This window comes from Lactuca virosa, chromosome 6, assembly GCF_052849685.1.
Source record: "Lactuca virosa cultivar CGN04683 chromosome 6, Lactuca_virosa_CGN04683_v6, whole genome shotgun sequence".
Lineage (NCBI taxonomy): Eukaryota > Viridiplantae > Streptophyta > Magnoliopsida > Asterales > Asteraceae > Lactuca > Lactuca virosa.
In genome coordinates, this window is record NC_136431.1 from 47,884,376 (window position 1) to 47,909,305 (window position 24,930).

General features: G+C 34.2%; 1 protein-coding gene across 1 annotated transcript; it reads left to right on the forward strand.

Annotated features, from left to right (window-relative positions):
- Nucleotides 1-737: 737 nt before the first annotated feature.
- Nucleotides 738-18,656, forward strand: LOC145120460 (ABC transporter G family member 15-like). Its single transcript, XM_079056284.1, has 9 exons — nucleotides 738-1,041; nucleotides 7,002-7,081; nucleotides 16,239-16,703; nucleotides 16,770-16,892; nucleotides 16,969-17,103; nucleotides 17,184-17,468; nucleotides 17,540-17,812; nucleotides 17,947-18,054; nucleotides 18,147-18,656. The coding sequence occupies exons 1-9, from the start codon at nucleotides 798-800 to the stop codon at nucleotides 18,501-18,503; spliced, it is 2,070 nt and encodes a 689-aa protein (XP_078912410.1). The 5' UTR covers nucleotides 738-797; the 3' UTR covers nucleotides 18,504-18,656.
- Nucleotides 18,657-24,930: the final 6,274 nt, after the last annotated feature.

Genomic DNA, 24,930 nt, shown 5'->3' on the forward strand with positions numbered 1-24,930 from the left:
TCTTTTTCTTATAATATTGAGCGTGTAAGCTCTTCTCTTTTGTTCTAGTTCTGAATAAAAGTGTGTTTCAACCCCAACAATGGTTTGTAAAACAGAGAAGAAGAAAGTTGGTTTAAGGAGGAAGAAGAAAGGGTGTCTTTAAATTATAAAATAGATGTTAAGAGGAGAGAAGACATAGGTGAAAAGATGATTTTACTATCATGTGAGGGACATATAATATTTTTTAACGGTGCATTTTAGACGGAGTTAGTCTTAGGGACCACCGGTGCAACTTTCGGAAACCACAAAGATGGACTGTGTAGCAAATTCGAAACTTAGACTACAAATGCAAATGTGTGTAAACCATAGGGACCAAAATTGTAATCTACTCTTTCAATGTTTGTCATTTGCTCTTTCACCTTAAAGTTTGAACACAAATCTGAGTGTCCCTAAACAATGCACACAAATAGATATGCACTTATACACGCTAAGAAAGTGGATTACAAATACTTCTTAGTATTTGAAGCATTTAACACGCACATACACACACTACCAACTTTCTGAACTCTATTCATGGTAGCATTAAAACTTACTTTGGTGCAATGAGCGGTAAATAACCCTGCAGTTTCATTTTGGGTAATAACATCTTCCCAGACCATAAAGCCCGTTGTTTTATCTCCTCTAATCTCATCCATTTAATTGTTACCCCCCCCCCCCCCCCCCCCCCCCCGGCCCCTGGTTTTGTCTATATATATAAAGTCTCCATGCAACCAAAAAACCAACTCTGAACAAGAAATAATGGTACTATAAAGAGAGTGATGGAGATAGAGGTGGTGGGATCGTCAATGGAGGGTGGTGGCGGTGGCGGCGGTGATGGTGGAGGCAGCGGCGGCGGTACTTGCTTGGTATGGGAAGATCTGACGGTGGTACTTCCAAATAGTAGTAACAAGCCGACGAGGAGGATACTGAATGGGTTGAGTGGTTTTGCTCAGCCGTCTCGGATCATGGCAATCATGGGTCCTTCTGGTTCGGGGAAATCCACACTTCTTGATTCGTTAGCCGGTATATATACATCTATCCATTAAAAAAAATTAAACGAAATATACATATGATATATTTAATTATTTATTAGTGACACAAATACTTTGTCTTGTTTCTGTGCAACTTTATAATAGTATTTATCTATGTTTTTTTTTTTTTTTTTTTTTATAATAATTATGTTTACAAATATGAAGTATTCATAGATGTTCTAAGGATTTCACTAGTTTTTGACAACAGAATTCCCAAAAATACATTTTTGTTTTTTTATAATAAGTTTAATACATATTTTTTCATAGAAAACCAATTTCGTATGTAAAATTTTCGAACCTAATATTACAATACACATGTTTTTCTTGTTAGTATTGAGTTTTAATCATATATATGAATACTTGGTTTTCTCATTTAATGATCAACAAATAATTATTCATTCCTACTCGTAAGATTCATAGAATATTTCAGATAATAAACTTTAATAAACGTTTTGATTAGTTTTTATATCTTTAAAGAAATGTTTAATATGTCATAAAGTAGGACAAAATTGAAAAGCCAGAAAATAGCCTTTTGCCTTTTGGTGTCTAATGAATATAATATTTTTGAATGACTCAATCTTTATCATTTAGTTAATATTTCGATTATCCTTTTTTCATGATTTTACTTGTGAACTATTTTTGTTATACCAAGAAACGAAAAGTTACTCTACTTTTAGCTATTTTTTTTTAAACGAAGTAAAATGGAGAAAAGGAAAAGCAAATAACCTTGTAATTGAGATGAACCGGGTCTATCGGTTTGGTAGATATTTTACTCTTTAAACCGGTCATATCAAATGGTACACCTATTTAATTAAAAGTACGTGGTTTTATTGGGACAACACATAACATGAATATACAATTATGCTGTTTTGGAATTTTACGTTGTATATCTATATAAAAAACTATGCTTCTACTGTAACTTTAATTAATAAAATAGTGATATATTATCATTATCATAAATAGAAAACGATATAAATGAGTTTTTTAAGTACTGACAAAGAAAGTTAATATGAGGATGAGTGGTAGCTACTGGTGTTTACTGCTGGCAGAGAGTGGTTGTTTGAGCTCATGGGGTGGTCGGGAAGCTTCATTCATTGCATTTCTAAATTCTAATACTTCAAACAACCAAAGTAAAAGTTGGTCAAATAGCATGAATTAGGAAATTAGCTGGATAGTATTTTTAATACATATTTAATATGTTGAGAGTGGAAGTAAAAATAGTTTTTTTGTTGATTTTTTAATCGTGATTAACATATAAAATATGATATTATTAAGGATAACCAGAAAATACCCAAAATAAGAGGTGTATATTTTTTTAAATAAGGATGCAAGAAGTTTATCCATGGAGCCAACTTTTTCGAAACATTCTTTGTATGTAAGAATATTATCATTTTGTTAATATATATACTTTCTGTTTTGGTCACTTTTGTGTCTAGCTTGTAATATTATATTATTAAAAATCAAAGTTGATCATATAAATATAAATTTGCCTCACTTTTGAATAAAAGAATGGTAGAACAATATATTATTAACACAATAACACTGTTTTATTTTTATGTATAATAATTATAATTTTTTTATTAAGTAATATCCGTAAATCTGAATATATTATTAATATCTATATAAACTCCATTTTTTTACAAAATCCGATATTTTTATTTTCTAGTAAATATTATAGATAATACACTTTTTTGTTTGATGATACGAATAAAAAATTTCAAAATTTTGATCGCATAGACATTGCTCGTGGAAAAGAACCATACTAAAACGGGCCAGATGTTTGTTGGGAGAACTTAATGTAACAATTAATTAAACCCAATCTGTTTTGAAGTTAGGCAAAAGTGCCGTGTATCATCATGCTTTAAACTTAAAACCACATCACATATTCGATGTTTATTGTTATTTAACATTGGTAACAAAAATTTATATAATTTTTAATGATAAATAAAATTCTTTAAAAACAAGAATTACATTATATAACTACAAAATAGATACACATATAAATTTAATGATAAATTAAAATCTTAAAAAAAAAAAGAACCATACTAAAATGTGCCCCCACCTTCTTCAACTTTGCATCCGCGCAATCATATATTGTATGTTTATTTTTCATAAAATATGACTTCGCATTAAAATTTGAAACTTCTGACAGAAAGATATATTACGAGTCTTTCGTTTATTTTAATAAGAGCCATAATAAAAATAATTTAAAATATAGAAAACTCCAATATTTATATATGCATTTATAGTACACCATAAGCCTAAGTCATTGATGGTTGTATAAGAAAGAAATAAATACCATCATACATAAATAATGCATCTGTCTCATGCAATATCATGTGATTATTGTGTCATTGATTGAATCATTTGTAGTATCACTTCCTATTCGTGTAATAAGAGTAGGTATAAGCATACTAATTTTATGTGTTCTCTTTATTTTGACAGTGTTAAAATAATAAGTTCTGTTTGGCCTATGAAAGTAGTCGATTATATATATATATATATATATATATATATATATATATATATATATATATATATATATATATATATATCCGGTAAGAAATTTTTTGTGGTAGGAAGGTAAAAGGTTTTTTTTCTATATATTTTTATGACGAACAAAACAAATGAATCACTAGATGAATCATGAATAACATGATTCACAAAAAAAAATCTCAAAAAAACATCTCGATGATTCATTTATACAATGATTATGTTATTATTCACTAAAATTGTCATAAAAGAGAATTTTTTTCTCAATTTACTTAAAAATTAATTATGAAGATGTTTTTTTGGAAATTTTTTCTTGTGAATCATCTAACTTTTAAATCATCTAATGATTCATTTTGTTTGTTCGTTAAAAAAATATGTAGAAAAAAAAACTTTTTTACCTGCCTACCAAAATTTTCCTTCTTATTTGATCTTGACTCTCTCTCTCTCTCTCTATATATATATATATATATATATATATATATATATATATATATATATATATATATATATATATATATATATGATGAGGTTTAATAGAGAACAATTATTAATATTTCAATAAACCAATTTTTTTCAACTTTTAGAGCATATTTTTTTTATCAAAAAGAAAGCCTAAAAATACAGAAATTCATAATTTTTTATCATTTTTCTAATTATATCAAATTCAATAAAAAAAATAATTTTTTTCATCAAATTTACAGTATAAATATGTGCAGATTCACAATTTGAATTTGAATTCACACGGGTGAATCCAAAAAATATATAATCTATTTTTTAGCATTCATAATTTAGATATTTTTAGTTTTTTTTCGATAATAAATAAGCTCTAAAATTGAAAAAATATTTGGTTTCTTAGAGAACCATTAATAATAGTTATTTATTGAACTTTTTCTTATATATATATATATATATATATATATATATATATATATATATATATATATATAAGATTAAATGTGAATTGTATATATTGTGTGAGTATGATAAGTTTCGGACCATTAGATTAGATTTATAGATTGGTAATATTATATGGTATACCATAGTTACAATGGAACACAATACAAATAAACATTTCCTTTTAATAAAAAAAATTAAAATATTACTTATAAATGCACAACTGACATTTTGATTAATTATCATTAAGGAAGTTGAGATAATTAAGGAGTACAAAATTATCATGAATTAAAAACAATATATGGTTGTCAAAATCACTCTAATTCTTTGGATATCTAAGAATTGATAGTATACAAATCATATCGAAAAATCGAAGAATTCTTCCAATAAATAGAGAAGGCTGACGAGAGAATGTCATGAAGAAGAATGTGAGTTCATTCTTAAAGAATACTACTTCATTCAGCACACATGAACACATATTTTCCTTCTAATATTCTTAAAGAATACGATTTCATTCAATATATATTTTTTTATTCTTTCGTTCTTAGAGAATATGATACTTTATGTAATAATTTAAAGAATACACGTTATATATTAGACAATATCATGTCATTCTTTAAGACTAATGTATTACAATATAATCAATGATATACATTAAAAAATAAGAACCATTCTTATAACATAAAACAACCATTTTTATAACATAAAATAAAAATATACAAAATTTTGAATAATATACAAAACTTGTTATATTACATTATTTAAGAATTTGTCATCATGCTTGAAGAATATACAAAAAATATATAATATATACTACGTTCTTTAAGAATATGCCTGCATTCTTGAAGAATCTATCTTATGGTTGTCACATGTCTCTATCTTTACCTCTTCATGTTTGAACCTAAACATACAAATCACGCAATTAAAACTAACGTTTTTCTCCAACAAACAACAAAAGAGAAAAGTTATAACATTTGGTACAAGATTATATATTTTTAGTTAGGAAAAAAGTTTAAATCACAGACAAACATTGACTTTATTTTGACGTCATGACTCAAGAAGAATGTCATGTCTTTAAAAAGGGTTTCACACGCCCTTTTTTTTTCATCATCTTGATTCTCATTGTTAGAATTTTCAACAAGGTGCACTAATGCACTAGGTTAGACAACACACCTGCAATTCATGTACAAATTATAAACACAAGGTAAAACATAACTTCATCCAAAATTTCAAGCCTATATTTGAACTATAGATTAAAACATGTTAAGTTACAATAGATAATACCACCAATAAACGGTCACGGACGACAAAGACACAACCATCTTATGTCTAGTCTACCAACACACTTCTAGATGAATAAGCAAACCAACATCTTTACCCATTTCAATCTTATAACCAAAAACTCATTACTAGGACCACACTAAAATATTTAATGAACATCAGTTGCTTTTTTGTTTTAACCCAACTCAAAGAAACCAAACAACAAACAACTTTAAACTCAAACCATTCCTGCTATAATACTGATAAAAGTTCTATGTGAAACTAATTTATTTAACTGCATGAAGTTAATTATAGAGTTCAAAGATAAATAACTAGCCTAATGATACCATAAAAATCACAAAACCATATGTTAATGCATATTGCAAGAACACGTACAAAGCATTTTCAGAAACAGTTGAGAGGCAAGAGTTTTTATACCAGAAACCTACAAAATAAACCAAAGGCATCTCTAGGATTTGAAAAAAAGGAAAAAGAGGATCACCAACAATAAAAGGAGTTTGAATAATCTTGAAATGCGCTTCAAAAGTTTGTAATCTACGCACAAAAACTCAAGATCCAACACCACAAACCAATTTACAGGTCGCTGTATCAGTCAAAACAAAAAAACGGGGAAGAGGGAGTGACAACTTAGGTGTTGTTTCAAGGGGCTACGACATCATGAGGAGAAGGAATGGTCGTCGACAAGATAGAAAGGGCGACATACGGTGGTGGGGACATCGTTCAAACACAAGGCTTTGTGATACAAATAGGTACCAAAGAAAGTCACACAATTGAAGATGAAATTAAGAAATTGAGAAGTTAAACCTCGATGGAAGCTTGAGCTAGGCGATGAACAATCAACCTTTTTCTCCATCCAACAAATGAAATAGTTTATAATACTTTGAACCCTAGTTCGTTGAAGCATGACTTTTAAAAGCCAAATAGCCTATGCTTTTCTATCTCTCTCGTCATCATCAGAGTAGTTGATCCTCTGTCATGGAAGGTATCTTGGGTTAACATTGTTCCTTTTCAACAAGAATGCCCTAATTTCTTTAACTTCGAGGTGTAGATATAAGGGTATGAAACTATGCCAATTAATTGATTTAGAATTTTACCATAATTAATTATAATCGAAGTTACTATTTTATCATTTTCAATTGATTGGTCCACATTTAGTCACACACTCACACAATACTTATAGTTTATTATATATGAACCTAATTATATATATATATATATATATATATATATATATATATATATATATATATATTGTGATTTATTTTAAATTTAAATTATATGCAGGAAGATTAGCTGGAAATGTTATAATGACCGGGAACGTTCTTTTGAATGGGAAAAAAAAGAGACTCGACTATGGGGCGATTGTAAGTTATCAAAATCTCTCTTTTTTTTCTTAACGAATGAACATTTGTTTGGGTGGAGTTGACTTAAAATATATTTTTACCAAATGTTTATATATAACTTATGTATAATATTATTAAAAAATAACTTTCTTTTGGGTAAACCAACTTATTATATCTTAACCAACTACTTAGTATCATAATAGGCACTAACCTCCTATATGGGACTCAATGTTCAAATATTGGAGGTTTCAACTAAGAGTTAACAAAGAGAGGGTATAGGACTTTGGGATGAAATTGGGTCCAAGCCCGATTCGGATGGACCCGGACCTAGAAAATTTGAAAACCGGTTAACGAGATTTTGCCGGATCAGAAACCGGACCAGTATATAGGAACCAATTCTGGTTCGTTTCTAAGTATGGTACCGTTTAAAGTGGGTTTAGAACCGGAAAACCTGAAAACATCAAAGTGTGTCGGTTGGAACCGATTAAAATGGGTCTAGAACCAAGAAACCCGTGAAAACCATAATATTTTGGAAATTACTTCGTGGGTTGAACTTTGAAAATTTTCCGTTTTTTATATCCCTACTTCAGGTGACTGTAAGTCATTAAATATTAAACCAAAAATAATAAAATTATAGTCTAAAATTATAAACAAAACTCTAAGCTATATGTTGGAAAAACCCACATACTAATCAGACTTTAAACGAGTTAGATGTGTATGGTATAAAGTTTTTACAAAATAAAAAAAAAAAACTGAAAGTTTCCAACTTTGATATCTCGACTTTGGGGGACTGTAAGTCAATGAGTATGAAACCAAATGACATAACTATAGTTTAAAATCATGTACAAACTGTAAATTACACGTTGGAAAAAAACCACATGTTAGTCCAATTTCAAATTAATTAAATATGCATGTTTTAAAATTTTCACAGAATACAAAAAAAGTTGAAAAACAAAAAATTTCCAACTTTGATATCTTGACTTTGGGGGAATATAACTCAATGCATATGAAACCAAAAATGACAAAATTATAATCTAAATTCATGTACAAACTCTAAACTACGCTACGGAAAAAACTCATGCCAATCCGACATGAAACGAATGTGATATGCATGTTTTAAACTTTCCATAGAAATTGGTTCTAGTTTCTAACACATGTTCCAGTTCTTAAACCCGGTCTACCCGGACCTGAAGGACCCAAAACCTGAATTACCCGAAACCCGGATAAAGTAGTTCTTTAAACCCGGACCGGTTCTACATATTCCAGTTCTAATGGTTCCGGTTTTTGTCTAGTTTTCCAATTTTAAATCTAATCCCTAATACAATGTACTTCGGTGTCTTAGAATATCATCCAAAGGGCAATCCCTCTCCATATCTTTGCAAAAGCAGGAAACCTGAGTGGACGGCGGGGAACCCAATTTAGTATATCTTAAAATACAGTTTAATAGAAAAAATTTAACTTCCTCGATCCGTGTGACCCGTTCAATGCGGGCTTTCAATGCTAACTTCAGGACTCCCCCCCCCCCCCCTTCCATTTCTTTAACGCATGGTTGTCCAGAACCACCTTCAATAAAGTATACAACAATGCATGTGAATTGTTGAAAGGCTTTGGATCGGCGAACATATATATGTTAGCTAAATTTAAGCATGTCAATAAGATCCTAAGTGATGAGATAACAACTGAACGTCTAAAAGAAAATGGTAATCTTGCATAGTTAAGGATCAAGGTGGATAATCTGGAAAGAATATCCAAATCCAAGGAGCTTACTGTTTATGAAATATCTTCCCGGAGAAACGATAAGGTGAAAAATTCAGAACTTGAAAGAATTGTTAAGCTTGATTTACAACAGAAAACCAAGGTCAAATGAATCCAAGATGGTGATGAAAATTCCAATTATTTCCATAGTATGATTAAAAATAAGCACAAAAGAAATAACAGAATTCATGGATTTACAATCAACAGGGTTTGGGTGTAAGATCCAAAAGAAATCAAAAAGAGGTTAGAAGTTTTTTCGTTGCAAAAATTCATCAAGTTTGGCCTATTAGGCCAAGGTTCATTAGTTCCAACTTCAAGTGACTATCTTCTGATCAGAGTAGGTTCTTGGAGTCTTCTTTCTGCATTGAAGAAATCAAATAAGCATTTTGGTGTTGTGCAGGGGACAAGGCATCGGGTCCTGATGGTTTTACCTTCAAACTCATCAAATCCATACAAGATCTTATGGAAGGGGATATAATAAGATACATAAAACATTTTGAAAGAACTTGGACCATAACCATCGATTGTAATTCCTCATTCATCACCTTAATTCCAAAAGTATCAAACCTACTCAACTTAGGGAATTACTGATCTATCAGCCTAATTGGATGTATGTACAAGATCATTGCTAAACTTATTGTTGTACGTCTAAGAGAAGTGGTCAGTTCGGTGGTAGATGAAGTGCAATCAGCGTACATTGAGGGGTGAAGTATTCTTGAGGGACCCTTGATCATGAATGAAATTTACTCATGGTCTAAGAAAAGTAAAAAATAATATCTATCTATTCAAGGTAGATTTCAAGAAATCTTTTAATTCCGTCAATTGGCAATATCCGGACTCTGTTATGAATTAAATGAATTTTGGAATCAAATGGAGGCAATAGATTAAGGGATGTCTATCATCCTCGCGTTCTCCCGTGTTGGTCAACGCTTGGTGTGGAACAATCCCATTTCAAGAAAAATTCCCTCATCTTTACATGATTGAATCGGTTAAATACTGTTCACTTGAAGATTATTGAATCGGTTAAATACTATTCACTTGAAGATTATGATTGAAAGAATTGTTAAGCTTGATTTACAACAGAAAACCAAGGTCAAATGGATCCAATATGGTGATGAAAATACCAATTACTTTCATAGTATGATTAAAAATAAGCACAAAAGAAAAAAACAGAATTCATGGATTTACAATCAATGGGGTTTGGGTGTGAGATCCAAAAGAAATCAAAAAGAGGTTAGAAGTTTTTTCGTTGCAAAAATTCATGAAGTTTGGCCTATTAGGCCAAGGTTCGTTAGTTCCAACTTTAAGTGACTATCTCTAGATCAGAGTAGGTTCTTGGAGTCTTCTTTCTGCATTAAAGAAATCAAATAAGCATTTTGGTGTTGTGCGGGGGACAAGGCATCGGGTCCTGATGGTTTTACCTTCAAACTCATCAAATCCATACGGGATCTTATGGAAGGGGATATAATAAGATACATAAAACATTTTGAAAGAACTTGGACCATAACCATCGGTTGTAATTCCTTATTCATCACCTTAATTCCAAAAGTATCAAACCTACTCAACTTAGGGAATTACCGATCTGTCAGCCTAATCGGATGTATGTACAAGATCATTGCTAAACTTCTTGTTGTACGTCTAAGAGAAGTGGTCAGTTCGGTGGTAGATGAAGTGCAATCAGCGTACATTGAGGAGTGAAGCATTCTTGAGGGACCCTTGATCATGAATGAAATTTACTCATGGTCTAAGAAAAATAAAAAATAATATTTATCTATTCAAGGTAGATTTCAAGAAAGCTTTTTATTCTGTCAATTGACAATATCTGGACTCTGTTATGAATTAAATGAATTTTGGAATCAAATGGAGGCAATAGATTAGGGGATGTCTATCATCCTCGCGTTCTCCCGTGTTGGTCAACGCTTGGTGTGGAACAATCTCATTTCAAGAAAATTCCCTCATCTTTACATGATTGAATCGGTTAAATACTGTTCACTTGAAGATTATATCCCCGCGAATGGTTTCTCTTGGTGCTAGAAACATGAGCCCTCTAACTCGATGGAATTACATGAACTACTTCAACTATATAGGGACATAGGTGAACTAAACATTAGCAGTGTCTCGTCAACTTATGGTTTCCGTTTCAACATGACAATATATGGTGTATATAAGGTGAACGGTATGATGCGACTTATCGATTTGAAACTGATTCTATTTAAAGGCCTTACGATTTGTTGGTCAAAATAAACCCATTAAAGGTAAATTGTTTTGGATGGCATGCCTCGATGGACAAAATTCCAGTGGCAAATACCTTACTAATGAGAGGAATGCATATTCAAATCAGATGTGTTCACTTTGCAATAATAGTACTGAATCAGTAGCCACATCTTTCTCCACTGTGAGTTTGCACAGACCGTACATTATTGGATTTTTAATTGGTGTGGAATAGAGGTTATAAGGTTTTCAAGTGTTATGAAATTTATGAATTCTAGTAACATTTGGGCCAACCGTCACAAAAAGGAATTGATTGGCAATACAATATTGTATTGTATACTCTGGAATATATGGGTTGCCAAGAATGAGAAAAACTTCAAGAATATGCATGCATCTCCCACAAAGGTAGCAGTGTCATTATCTCTAATTCATATTCATGATGCAAATACATGAGTCAAAATAGATGTGGTGGCTGGGCTGAGTGGATCTGCTCGCCTTTTACTCATTTAGTTTTATTCCCTAATCTTGTCTTGATTTGTAATATGTTTCTCCTTTTCTTTTCCTATATTGTATTTTGGTTGCGATTTAGTCAATTGTCGACCTTTTTAATGATATTGGTTGTTTCCAAATAAGATAAAAAATAAAATAAAAGTAATTAAATTGAGTCGTGACCTTCAATAATTTTTGAAAGATATAATCAATTTTTTTTTCAAAATTCTAATCAGATGATTGAATTCTGAAATCAATAAAAAAAGTCTTGAATTTGGAAAAAGTTTCATTCCAGGGAACAAGACTTAAGATTGGTACAATGTAAGTATTTTATTGTTGATTGTCAAACTACCATGAATAAACTAGATATTAAATGAAAGCTAAGATGTCATTTGTGCATTTAACCGTTAAATTTAACCCTCTTAAGAGCATGCATAATGGTGAGTTCAATGGAAGAGTTGAATGAGGTGGCAAATCTATGTGTCATTCAATGCATGAAACTCTACCATTGTCAGATGTCACCTTGGCATTCAATGGATTTGGAGTTCAATGACCATTGGACTCTTCAATGGGAAAAATGAAAGTTTTAATTCTTAAATATTTACTATAAATTACATTTTGTAACATTCTATTGAATTTTGTAGAGTTCAATGCATTGTAGGAAAAAAAAAATGATATAGTTTTATTGATTTTAGAAAGATGATGTGGCAATCCATTGAACTCTATGGAGTTCAATGTATCGTGGATGCCCTAAAAAGAAAAGTATAATGATAATACTATAAGTAGTGATAAATTTGTAATCTCAAATGGACAATTTTTTTTATATGTGTATGTAATAAACCCAATATCTCATAGGAATAGAGTAAACCATCATATTTAATGTTTAAGAATGTCATATACCAAATTCTTATAAGACAAAGCTTTACAAATGGTCCTCATGCTTTCCAAAAAGTGGCAATGGGAGGATAACTTTTAGAAACACTTCAAAGTTGCCCCTGTTGTTTTTAAAAAAGGCCATAGATGGTACCTTTTGTTTACTTTCAGTCTAATTATGAGCGTTTTCTCCCCACGCCATGAGGGACATATTGTTTGTAATAAACCCAATATGTTATAGCAATACAGTGAACCATCACATTTTGATGTCTAAGAAGGTGATATACTACATTCTTACAAGACAAAATTTCAGAAATCGTCCCCCATGTTTTCCAAAAAGTGGCAAGTAAGGATAACTTTCAGAAACACTTCAAAGTTGCCCTTGTGGTTTAAAAATGGCATGGATGGTGCCTTTTTTTTTACTTGTAGTCTAATTATGACCGTATTCTCCCTGCACGTGCACTTTGCATGAGGAAAATATTGTATTTTTAAGTTAGTGTAATTTACTAAAATTTACCAAGAAGATGAATAACAATACATATATATATATATATATATATATATATATATATATATATATATATATATATATATATATATATATATATATATATATGTTTCTCCATATTTCAACGAACCTATAACTTCAAAATTGAGAATCCATCTTCAAAAATCAAAAAAGAAATATTATGCCCCTATATCACAACAGACTTGCCATTAATCATCCCTTCAACGTTCAAATTTTAGTTTCTTGGCATAAGTAAACCTTTTTTCCTTCCCTTTTAAATTCACCCCTTCCTATTTGTTCTTATCTTGCAAGACCTTCACAGTCTCCGTTCATGTAGTATCTTACCTTGTATAGAGAAACGAAACCGAGCATGTGGATGGTGGAAAGTTATTTGAAACCGTTCAGAACTAAGTTGAATTTAGAGACAAGCTTGTCTTCAAGGACAAAACACATACCAAGTAATAGAAACAAGATTAATGTTATGGGTATCAATGGAATGATGGTAATTCATGGTAACCTTTTGTTTATGGAGACAAAATCACCCGACTTAAGAACCACATATCCTTCAGATTGTGAAATCAACAAAAAAATGAATCTTTTACAATCCCTAAATCTTGACATGCAAAACAACTCTGTTAAAACCCATGAACTTGAAACATGTATATTGGCAATTTGTTTTGGAAATGGGATTGCTCACATTTATTAGGTTAAATTTCCTTCGTTATGGTTTTTTTGAATATAAGATGTTCGCCTCATATTGCACTATTAAATGATACAAACTATCTAAATACGATCATATTTTCAGTTCGGGTTAACTAAGGGTCGAGTTGGTAAGAAGGGAAGGTGGTGCACTGGTAAATGGTTATTTGATAAAGAAGTTCAATGAAAAGGGTGGGGAGGCACCAATAAGAAATCGCAGATGAGAAATCTATATAAGATTTAGATTTTTGTTTAGTTTTGCTTTTTATTATATGTTTTGATAATAAGAATAAATTATACAAAGTTAAAAAGATAATATTGTCCTATGAGAAGTGCACATTTTGGGGGAGAAAATGGGCACAATTAGATGGAAAGTGAAAAAAAAAACTACCATGCCATTTTTTAAAATCACATGGACAACTTTGAAAAGTTTCTAAAAGTTATCCGCATTGCCACTTTTTGGAAAGCAATTGATTTTTGAAACTTTTTCTTATAATATTAAGAGTAAATTATAGTTTTGATTATTGTACATCCATTTGCTCCTGTTAAATGACAAAATTGTCCTTCTATTTGTCTTTTTCTTATTTTCCCCCTCATTTTTAGATCAATTTTTTAAATAAAAAACCTACCAATCACCACCACCACCTTTAACTTCATTAATACCACCACCACCACTACACCTAGCCATCACTACCCACTTACCGTTAGAAAACCAACCACCATACCTCTAAATACCAATCCCAACTAACATCATTGCCATTGACACTATCACCACATTACCATTGTTGCTACCAGAAAACCAAACAAAAAAACACATCTACACACCACCACCAATCACCGCTAACCCTACCATCACTACTCGCCTGCCACCGACAATCTTCATCGAGAAAGACTAACTAGAAAAACCAACCCAATAAAACTCTCCCACACCCTATCCTTTCACCGAGAATAAAAAATCTTAAAATCACAACCCATCCTTCCAACAAAAACCGATCCCAAAAAGCTAATCTCAAACCCTAAATCAAAAAAGGAAGTAAATAGGAGGAAGGGGCATGTGCAACAAGGCCATAGGAAACAACACATGGGAGGAACATATGGCTATTTCCATATTTGTAGGCGAGAAAGAATGAGGTGTGGGTTCCACGGTGGCGCCAGAAACGTTGGAGTTACATGAAGTGTTGGTCTTGATGATCGTCGAGGTGTCAAAGATGCCAGCTATGGAGATGTCAAAAGTGGGAGAGGCAAAAATGTGCTCGAATGGGATTAATAGTGAATACGTTGACCTTCTTTAGAGTATCCTCATTAGCAACCCAACCCAATCTATTTATCTTTTAAAAAACTAATTTCTCTATCTTTCATATACACAATCTAAGGTTGTAAAAAACGTTTGACGTTAGCTAATCGGTGGACCGATGTTAACGGATTAATCGGAGACCCTAAATTGCTGATTCTCTGAACTTAACTTAAACAAAAAGGAGACAGCGACTGCATGTGCAACTTTGAATAGACGAGCCATGTCAAAATCAAAAAGTTGGACTAAAACCTCAGAAGCGTGTAAACAGAGTGACCAAAACTGTAATTTACTCTATTATTAGATACATTTATACAATGTTTTAAAAACCAGTTTGAACCGGTCGGTCGAACCGGGAACCGGGAGAGGGAGCGGTTCAACTATCACCGATTTTATGTCTATTTCTGAACCGGATTGAACCGGCCGGTTTTTAGAAAAACCCGTTCGAACCGGTCAAAATAAACCGGTTAAACTGAATAAAAACATATGGAAAAGAACAATTTGGATAATAAACTTTGGTGATTTTTTTCAAATCTGTTTAGTTTTTTCTAAATAAAAACCTATGACAAATGTTATAAAGTTTTTTGATGTGTATGTATTCATCTAAAGCTATATTTTATTTCGGTATTATACTTTATTTTCTTTTTGACGTATATGGATTGATGTAAAACACTAAAACTTATGGTTATGTTTTATTTTAATGTATTTGGATTGATCTACAACTTATTTTTATGTATATTTTTAGTGTTTAAACTTGTAAACGTCAATTCATGATTTATATATGTATGTATGTATAGGAAAATAGAAAAAAAAAGATGAAAATTATAGAAACCGGTTAAACCGGTTGACCCGACGGTCGAACCGGTCACCATACCGGTTCAACTAAAATACCGGTTTTTAAAACATTGCATTTATATACTCCCTCCGTCCCAAAATTATAGTCCATCTTTCCTTTTTGGTTTGTCCCAAAATAATAGTCCACTTCTAAAAATAAATAACACTTTTACCAAAATACTGATCATTATTACTTAACCAACTAAGCATTTAATGGAACATTAAATGCAAAGTAAGGACAAAACTGTTATTTTATTATATAAAATTAATGGTAATTAATGTTTCCTTAATCTGTGTGTTTTTTTTGTCTGTGGAGAATAATTTTGATAGTATCACTTATGAAATTAAAATATAATGATAAGAATTCGTTGACAACTTAATGGACCAACCCCAAACCACGATTGTCCATTACCCGAATCACCGATTTCCCACCCATCTACGGTGATCAACGTGACACATTATTTGAGTGAATTTTTTATTTAAAATATCAAACTTTTTAGCTAATATTTTGAACTCAGGCTTATGTGACCCAAGAAGACATACTACTCGGAACACTCACCGTGAAAGAAACCATCACATACTCGGCAAAACTCAGACTACCAGGAGACTTAACCAAATCTCAACTCAATGACATTGTTGAAGGAACTATAATCGAGATGGGTCTTCAAGATTGTACAGATAAACTCATCGGGAACTGGCATTTAAGAGGCATAAGTGGTGGTGAGAAGAAAAGACTCAGTATCGCCCTCGAAATTCTCACCAAACCAACCCTCTTGTTTCTTGATGAACCCACCAGTGGCCTCGACAGCGCCTCCGCCTTCTTCGTGGTTCAAGCTCTCAGAAGCGTGGCTCGAGATGGCCGGCGAACAGTCGTCTCTTCGATCCACCAACCGAGCAGTGAAGTATTTGCACTCTTTGATGATCTGTTTTTGTTGTCCGGAGGCGAAACCGTGTTCTTTGGTGAAGCCAAATTGGCCATAGAGGTATCTTGACTACACTCTTTTTATATCTTTACCATGTTCTGGTTTTACTTAATGATGGGATTTTAGTTTTTTTCTGATGCTGGAATACCATGTCCAAGTCGAAGAAACCCTTCCGATCACTTCCTTCGTTGTATCAACTCAGATTTCGATAGGATCAACGCTACATTACAGGGTTCTCAAAGACAATGGGTACAAAGTTTTTCACTTAATTATGCACACAAACTACAAATTCTAATTAACTAAATCGTCGTTCTATGTAATGCAGGACACCAAAGGCATATGCGACACTATCTTATCTTGTTCAACAACAGCTCATATCAAAGGCATGCTTGTTCACAAATTCAAATCTTCGAAATATGCAGCAGATGCAAGAACCAGAATCAAAGAAATCTCAACCATTGTAATATTATGTTTACTCTTTATCTGCTATATATATCAGTATATAAGTATGTTGATCGATCGTTTTAAAACTGTTCGTAGAAAGGACTTGTGGTTGACAGAATGGGCGGGAGCAAGGCCAGTTGGTGGAAGCAGCTAACAACATTAACAACGAGATCATTTATAAACATGTGTAGAGATGTTGGGTACTACTGGTTGAGGATAGGGGTGTACATCGCTGTATCTCTCTGCGTCGGGACTGTCTTTTATGATATTGGAACGAATTACCACGCTATGTTAGCACGTGGAGCTTGTGGCGGATTCATATCTGGTTTTATGATCTTCATGTCAATTGGAGGCTTCCCTTCGTTCATTGAAGAAATGAAGGCAAGTATAACGTATGGATTGATGACTTTGATAGATTGTAACGTTTAAACGATCGATTTGTTTCCATGCAGATTTTCCATCGAGAAAGGCTCAATGGGCACTATGGCGTTGGTGTGTTCATTCTTTCGAACTTCATATCATCACTCCCATTCTTGGCATTCATGTCGTTCAGTACTGCACTGATTACTTATAACATGGTGAAATTTCATCCGGGGTTCATCCACCAATTGTACGCTTGCCTTGATCTTTTGTTATCGATTGCTGCCGTTGAGAGTTGTATGATGGTCATTGCTGCGGTTGTTCCAAACTTCATGATGGGAATCATCATCGGTGCAGGTTTCATTGTAAGATTCATTGGCAATCGAGCTTCTTGAATTCACCAATAAAAATATAAAATGTTAATATATAGATCCTTGTCTATATTCTGGTCTGACGTGAATATGATCCAATAATACATACAATCTTGATTTATTTGCAGGGTGTTATGATGATGACTGCCGGATTCTTTCGTCTCCTCCCTGAACTCCCGAAGGTCTTCTGGCGATACCCAGTTTCGTATATCAATTATATGTCATGGGCGTTACAGGTAACACTTTAAAACTCCATGGATGTCTTTCAAGAATGCTTAAAGAGTTAAATCCACATGAATGCTTCTTCAAAAAAATGCGTTTTTCTTAGGGAGCATACAAGAACGACATGATCGGACTGGAATTTGATTCTGAATATGAAGGTGAACCAAAGCTTCCAGGCGAGTTTATTCTTACCACGGTGCTTGGGATCTCACTCGACCACTCGAAGTGGTGGGACTTAGCAGCGGTTGGGGCCATAATAATCTCTTACCGACTATTATTCTTCGTTATACTCAAGTTGAAGGAACAAGCGAAACCAGTGGTTCGAGAGATTTACACCAGAAGAACCCTACATCATCTAAAGAAAAGGCCATCTTTCAGGAAAACTTCACCATTTCCTTCAAAGAGACACCAACCTGCTCATTCTCTTTCATCTCAGGAGGGTCTTAATTCTCCACTTCACTAGATGGATATATGGTTTCATTATTGGGTTGAATGATCCATCGTATTGGGTTCGAGTCTATATGGTTGTATAAGTGTACACGGAATTATACCATTTTTTATGTATGCAAATCTACAATGAAAACGTGAATTTGATTGTTTGGGGTTCTTTTGGGTATTGATATAAGTGCATCCATAATCCTTTAAATTTTATAGATCCTTCTATTTTTCATACAAATCTTGTTTTTATTTTCTTATAATACATTGAATTTTACAAAATAAAATTAAACATATAAAAAAATCATTTACTACAAAAACCTAATTTATGACATTTATTTAAGGATTAAATTTTTTTTTTCCCATTAAAATCCATTCAACTACAAGGTGTCATCCCATTATGGTTCTGTTTAATGATTGAATTCAAACTAGTCAATTCATCCCATTCAACTCTTTCATTACACTATGTATTATAGATGCACGAAGATGATTCGAGGAGTGGGTATTAGTTAATCGATAAATTAGTAATGAATATATATAGTACTATAAAAATGTTAAATTGTCACAACTAGCATTTTTGGCTAGGAAATTCTGTATTCATGTAATCAACTCTTGTATAACTTGTAATCTAAGTTGATGTCATGTACTATGCTCATTCAAAATCAACCATTTGAATCAAAACTCATGAGTGAAGTTCAAAGTCTAATTCAATGCATCTCATATACTCAAATTTGAGCTTGAAACCCTAATATCCCGATTCAAACCCAAGATGGACCAGGAGTCGTTTATTGGGCCAAATGGGCCAATAAACTCTCGATTTGAGTATTTTGGGTCAAGAATCCTTATATGGGCCCTAATTGGACCCATAATCATTAAATAATAGCATTTTGGGCCATAAGACGTCTCATGGGCCTTATGGGCCCTCAAATGTCTCACTTAGTCATCATGGGCCTTAATGGGCCGTAAATGGTTTCATAAGCCCTTTTGGGTCGTAAACTATCTTCTTGGGCCTCATTGGGCCGTAAACCCTTTTTTCTTATCTCTATTGGGCCGTAACCCTCATAAGGGCCCAATGGGCCGAAATTCTCAACCTGGGCCTCATAATATTGAGTATAAGCAAGCATGACCCAAACTTTTTCCCTTTTCTTTTCCTTTCCCCATTCTCGGCTAGACAAAAAAAAACAATGGGATAATTAGAGGTGCCACCTAAGTTTTGCAAGGTGGATTTCCATACAATTATCCAACAAATCTCCATGCTAATCTCATGTTTCTATGCACTATCACATCAAACTTCTCTCTTCTCTCCCTCTTATCTATCTCTCGGCCAAGGGTCTCCCACCACCACCTTCACTTTCAATTCTAGCTACTACATCCCTCCAAGAACTCCTCTCCTCCATCCTCCAAATTTTCGTGAGCTTTTAGGGACATCAAGGACTCTCCATCAAAGCTCATTCATCCTTGGTAAGTTATTGTGAAACTCTATAACTTTTGATTCAAGTTACTCTAGGAATCCCTTCTTAACCCACATCATCTTGTAATCCATGCTCTAGATCCACCTTAGGTTCAAGATCTACTCAAGAAAGCTAGCTAAGGGCCAAGATCTCTTCATTTTCTTCATCAAAAACTGAAATCTCCAAAGCAAGGTGAGTTCATACCCCCTATTTTTCGGTTTTTATAATGTTTTGGGGGAGAATACAAGTTTTTTTGTGTAGATCTATGTGTGTATGCATGATTTTGTGTGTTTTTCATGATATATGTGTGATTATGTGTTATAAACTCCATGAACTTAAAGATCTACTAAAATGTGATGATATTTGTAGAACATAAGACTTATTTCAACTTATTATGTAAAGAAAAGGTTTTAAAATACATCAAAGTTACTTAAAACTAAGAAAATTGCATAAGAGGGCCAAAAGTGATGAAATAACCAAAAATGGGGTATTTTTATGTAACTCACAGTTTTTAAGGGACCAAAAAGGATTATTTTTGATAAATATGAATATTTATGGTATTTGTGATCCTAAAAGGGGCTAAAAGTGTAAAATTTTCACAAATGGGCCTTATTTGGGCTTTTCACGGCTTTTGGGCCAAAATTGTAAATTTTTGGACTTTTATGGGCTTAAGTGTCATTTTCAACAAAGTTGTGCCAAAAATGTAAATTTTTATAAGAAGAACTAAAAATGTGAATTTGTTAGAACTTGGGCCAAAAAGATAAAATTATTTATAAATGGGCCAAGAATGCACAGTTTCCTAAAAATCAAGCCAAAAATGATATTTTTGACAAAAGTGAGTTAAAAATGTTATTTCTACTTAAAACTAGCCTCAAATGCAAATTTTGTCCTTAAAGGACCTAAATTGTCATTTTTTTTACCAAAAATGTGCCACAATTGTAAATTTCGGTTTTTAGGACCAAAAATGACCTTTTACAAAAAGGTGAGCTTTTTATGTCACTTTGGTAAACATCATAGCTTAAACGACGAACGTAACAAACCACAGATCGATTTCAGTATTCATGTCCTTATTAGGCCTGGATATAATATACATGTTAAATGGGCCTTAGTTGTCCTTTTATATGTATATTGGGCTGGGATATATATACTCTCATTCCTTTGAGTTTGGAAATAATTTAAATGTTTAGTGGGCCTTAGTTGTCCACTTACTTGTTTATTGGGCCTGGAATATACCTTATATGTTTTTCTTTTTCGCGTAAATTCGATTAAGGATCTAGTGAGACGTGTCGGTTGACACCTATTGAGTGTACAATCGTAGCCTGTAGTTATAACCAGAGTCTCCTGGAGGGAGAGCGAGAGTTTGTGTATAGATCTATACGGGGGTGACACCCCACACCTGAGCAGTTCGCTACAGTTAGACTAGGCCAGTCTAGGGTGACAAAAACCTTACCTTATTCCGTCGGCGTCCGAAAAACACCATGACAAGCGAAATTGTCATTATCTAGTATGGTTATAGCGACTCACTTAGAGGAATTAACGTTATAAAATTTACGGGAAACCATCTTTTTGATTGATAACACGGCAAAATACTCGCGCTAGTACTCAACCTCGGGTGTTGAGATTCCAGCATTGTCATAGGCAGACAACATCAGATTGTCTGGGGTCATTCTCTTTATACTCTCACAAACATTAACACACATGCATTAATACAAGATCGGACACAAACATATCAAACTGTTTTTCAGAAAATATCGGATTTTCTGGTGTTTACAAAGTAATACAAAACATTTTACTCAAACATGCTTATGAACTCACCAACATTTTTATGTTGACCTTTTTAAATTAACTTGTATTCTCAGGAAACCGTTGAGCAGGTTGGTCAGCAAGATTACATGGATATTTTCTTATGTTTTGTTTTCATCATACTTCAAATATTTTGGCATGTAATATTGAAATACAATTATTGATGTAAACCAAAGACAGTTGTAATATTACATGTGTGATGATGATGATGTTATGTTTCAATTATATACTCTGTGATGATACTACAAGAATGAAGTCACCCAAGCCTCCGGACGTTTCCGCCGTCTGGTTCGGGGGTGTGACAGATTGGTATCAGAACATTGTTTATAGTGAACTGACATATCTAATCATACAAGATATGTAACTATAAATACAATGGGACTAAAACACTTTGAATAAAATACATACCTAAGTGTGCATTAATACAATAACCCTAAAAGTCTCTGGAGGAAATTGAACACCATGGTTAAACCCGGACAGTTATGTAGTCGTGTTGGGGGTAAAAATAGCCTGATCAGCTATATTTATTCCAAATACGACCAACATGTGTCTGGGAGTGATCATGTTGGTAAATGAATCTAGAAACTTACCTCGTACCCAAAAACCTCTAAGGAACTCAAACCTAAGCAATTAAAATACTATAGGAATAATTGAAATATTATCTACGTACACTCTCCTTACACGCTTCTCACCCCTCAGTTTCTCGCGCAGTCGCCATGGAAGAATTCCAACAAGGTATTCTTTACTATCAGGCCCTAGTGGCCAATGGGTTGATTGAAGGAGAACCTGTTATGGGTCAGGAGGCAGATCCAGGTGTACGACCCGAGGAATACGTGGAGACCGACTATGAGTTCGGGGAACCTGACGAGGATATGGGGGAAGATGGGGACACTAATGAAGTCCCCAGCGAGCCTCCCACTTCAGAGGTAAGGTAGGACCACCCCACAGCACCGAGGGATCCCATCGATCGGACTCGCTCATTAGAGGAGGAGGTTTCCACCCTTCGGCAACAACTATTAGCAGCAGAAGCCCGAGCCGTGCAAGCAGAGCATGAGAGGGATGAGGTCACTAGGGAGATGAGCGAGATGGCTGGCCTCGTGGCACGACATTTTGGCATGTGATTTCTCCACCAGACCCTCCCCACCGCTACTAGGATCAGTTTTCACTTACCATCACTACAGTTAGGACAACAAGCGAAAAGGGCGACAAAACCACGAGTCATCGAAAAAGCAACAAACTGTAGCAGTCCATGCTGCTACTACTCAGGTTGCCTCAACACCACATGCTCCAGCCTCAACTACGCAAACTACTACCAGGCAATACTCGGGGAACCTTGCCCAAGTGTAACAAATGTGGTTTTCACCACTATGGAGAATGCATAGATATAAAATGTTCAAGTGCAACCGTAAGGGCCATACCGCACGATACTGCAGATCTCAGCCCCAACCAAACCAACAGCCAAACCACAACAACAACAACAACAACAACAACAACAACAACCGCAACAACAATAACAACAACAATAACGTTGGGGCTAGTCACACGTGTTATGGATGTGGAGGAACCGGTCATTTCAGACGCGATTGCCCCAAGGCCAACAACCAGGGGGCAGGAGGATCAGGAAGGGTCCTGACGTTGGGTCAATGTGAAGCAGTTCAAGACCCGACAGTTGTCACTGATACGTTCCCACTTAACAACACTTACTAAAACAACAACCCCAGAAGCTAAACGAAGCCTTCACGGTGGAGATTGCTAATGGGAAAACAGAAACAACCAAAGATGTTTACGTAGGGTGCACATTAACACTAAACGACCATTCATTTCAAATAGATTTGATGCCAGTAAATATTAGGAGTTTTGATGTGATAATCGGCATGGATTGGTTAAGCCCCCACCGTGCTGATATTATGTGTCACGAGAAGGTCGTTCGCCTTCACCTCCCCAATCACGAAACCCTAATAATCTATGGCGATAAGCCTGACGCCAATATTCGTCTTATTTCGTGCATCAAGGCACAGAAGTGCCTGCACAAGAAGAACTATGCTTTCCTCGCTCATGATTATGGACAAAGCCAAAGAAGAAATAAACATTAAAAACATCCCAGTGGCCTGCGACTTCCCAGATGTATTTCCTAAAGACCTTCCGGGAATACCCCCAGAAAGACAGGTCGAATTTCGAATCGACCTAATACCAGGAGCCACATCAATTGCCAAATCACACTACAAGTTAGCTCCCGCCGAAATGCAGGAGTTATCCAGTCAATTAAGCGAACTTCTGAGCAAAGGATTCATGAGGCCAAGCTTCTCACCGTGGGGAGCCCCGATCTTGTTTGTCAAGAAGAAGGACGGATCCTTCAGAATGTGCATCGATTATAGGGAATTGAATAAGCTCACTGTCAAAAACCGATACCCACTCCCTCGGATTGACGATCTATTCGACCAGCTTCAAGGAGCTAGTTACTTCTCCAAAATAGATCTAAGATCTGGTTATCACCAGCTTCGAGTCCGAGAAGAGGACATTCCAAATACTGCCTTCCGAACTCGATACGGTCAATAAGAATTTGTTGTGATGTCATTCGGTCTAACAAATGCCCCCGCAGCATTTATGGACATCATGAATTGAGTCTGCCGTCCATTCCTCGATAATTTCGTAATCGTCTTCATCGATGACATTCTCATATAATCCCGAAGCAAAGAGGAGCACAGTCAACATCTCCGTCAAATCTTGGAAACTCAGAGAGCTGAAAGGCTATACACGAAACTCTCAAAATGCGAGTTCTGGATTCGCAGTGTAAACTTTTTGGGTCATGTAGTCAGTAAGGAAGGGATTCACGTAGATCCTTCTAAGATCAAGGCCATTGAAGGCTGTGCAATTCCGAAGACACCAACAGAAATTCGATAATTCTTGGGTCTCGCAGGCTACTACCGAAGGTTTATTCAGAACTTCTCAAAGATAGCCAAGCCCCTCACCACCCTAACACAAAAAGGTGTATCTTTCAACTGGACGGACAAGCAAGAGCTACCTTCCAAAACTTGAAGCGAGCCCTCTGTAGTGCACCGATGCTATCCTTACCAGAGGGAACCGAAGACTTCGTAGTCTATTGCGATGCTTCGAACCAAGGGTTAGGTTGTGCCCTCATGCAACGTGGAAAGGTGATAGCTTACGCGTCCAGACAATTGAAGACACATGAAGTAAATTACA

What these genes read in the sequence shown, in the direction of transcription:
- LOC145120460 (XM_079056284.1), top strand. Translation starts at nt 798, where the DNA reads ATGGAGATAGAGGTGGTGGGATCGTCAATGGAGGGTGGTGGCGGTGGC. An exon ending in ACTTCTTGATTCGTTAGCCG is followed by an intron (nt 1,042 to 7,001) that starts GTATATATACAT and finishes AATTATATGCAG; the next exon opens with GAAGATTAGCTGGAAATGTT. An exon ending in ATATGTCATGGGCGTTACAG is followed by an intron (nt 18,055 to 18,146) that starts GTAACACTTTAA and finishes CGTTTTTCTTAG; the next exon opens with GGAGCATACAAGAACGACAT.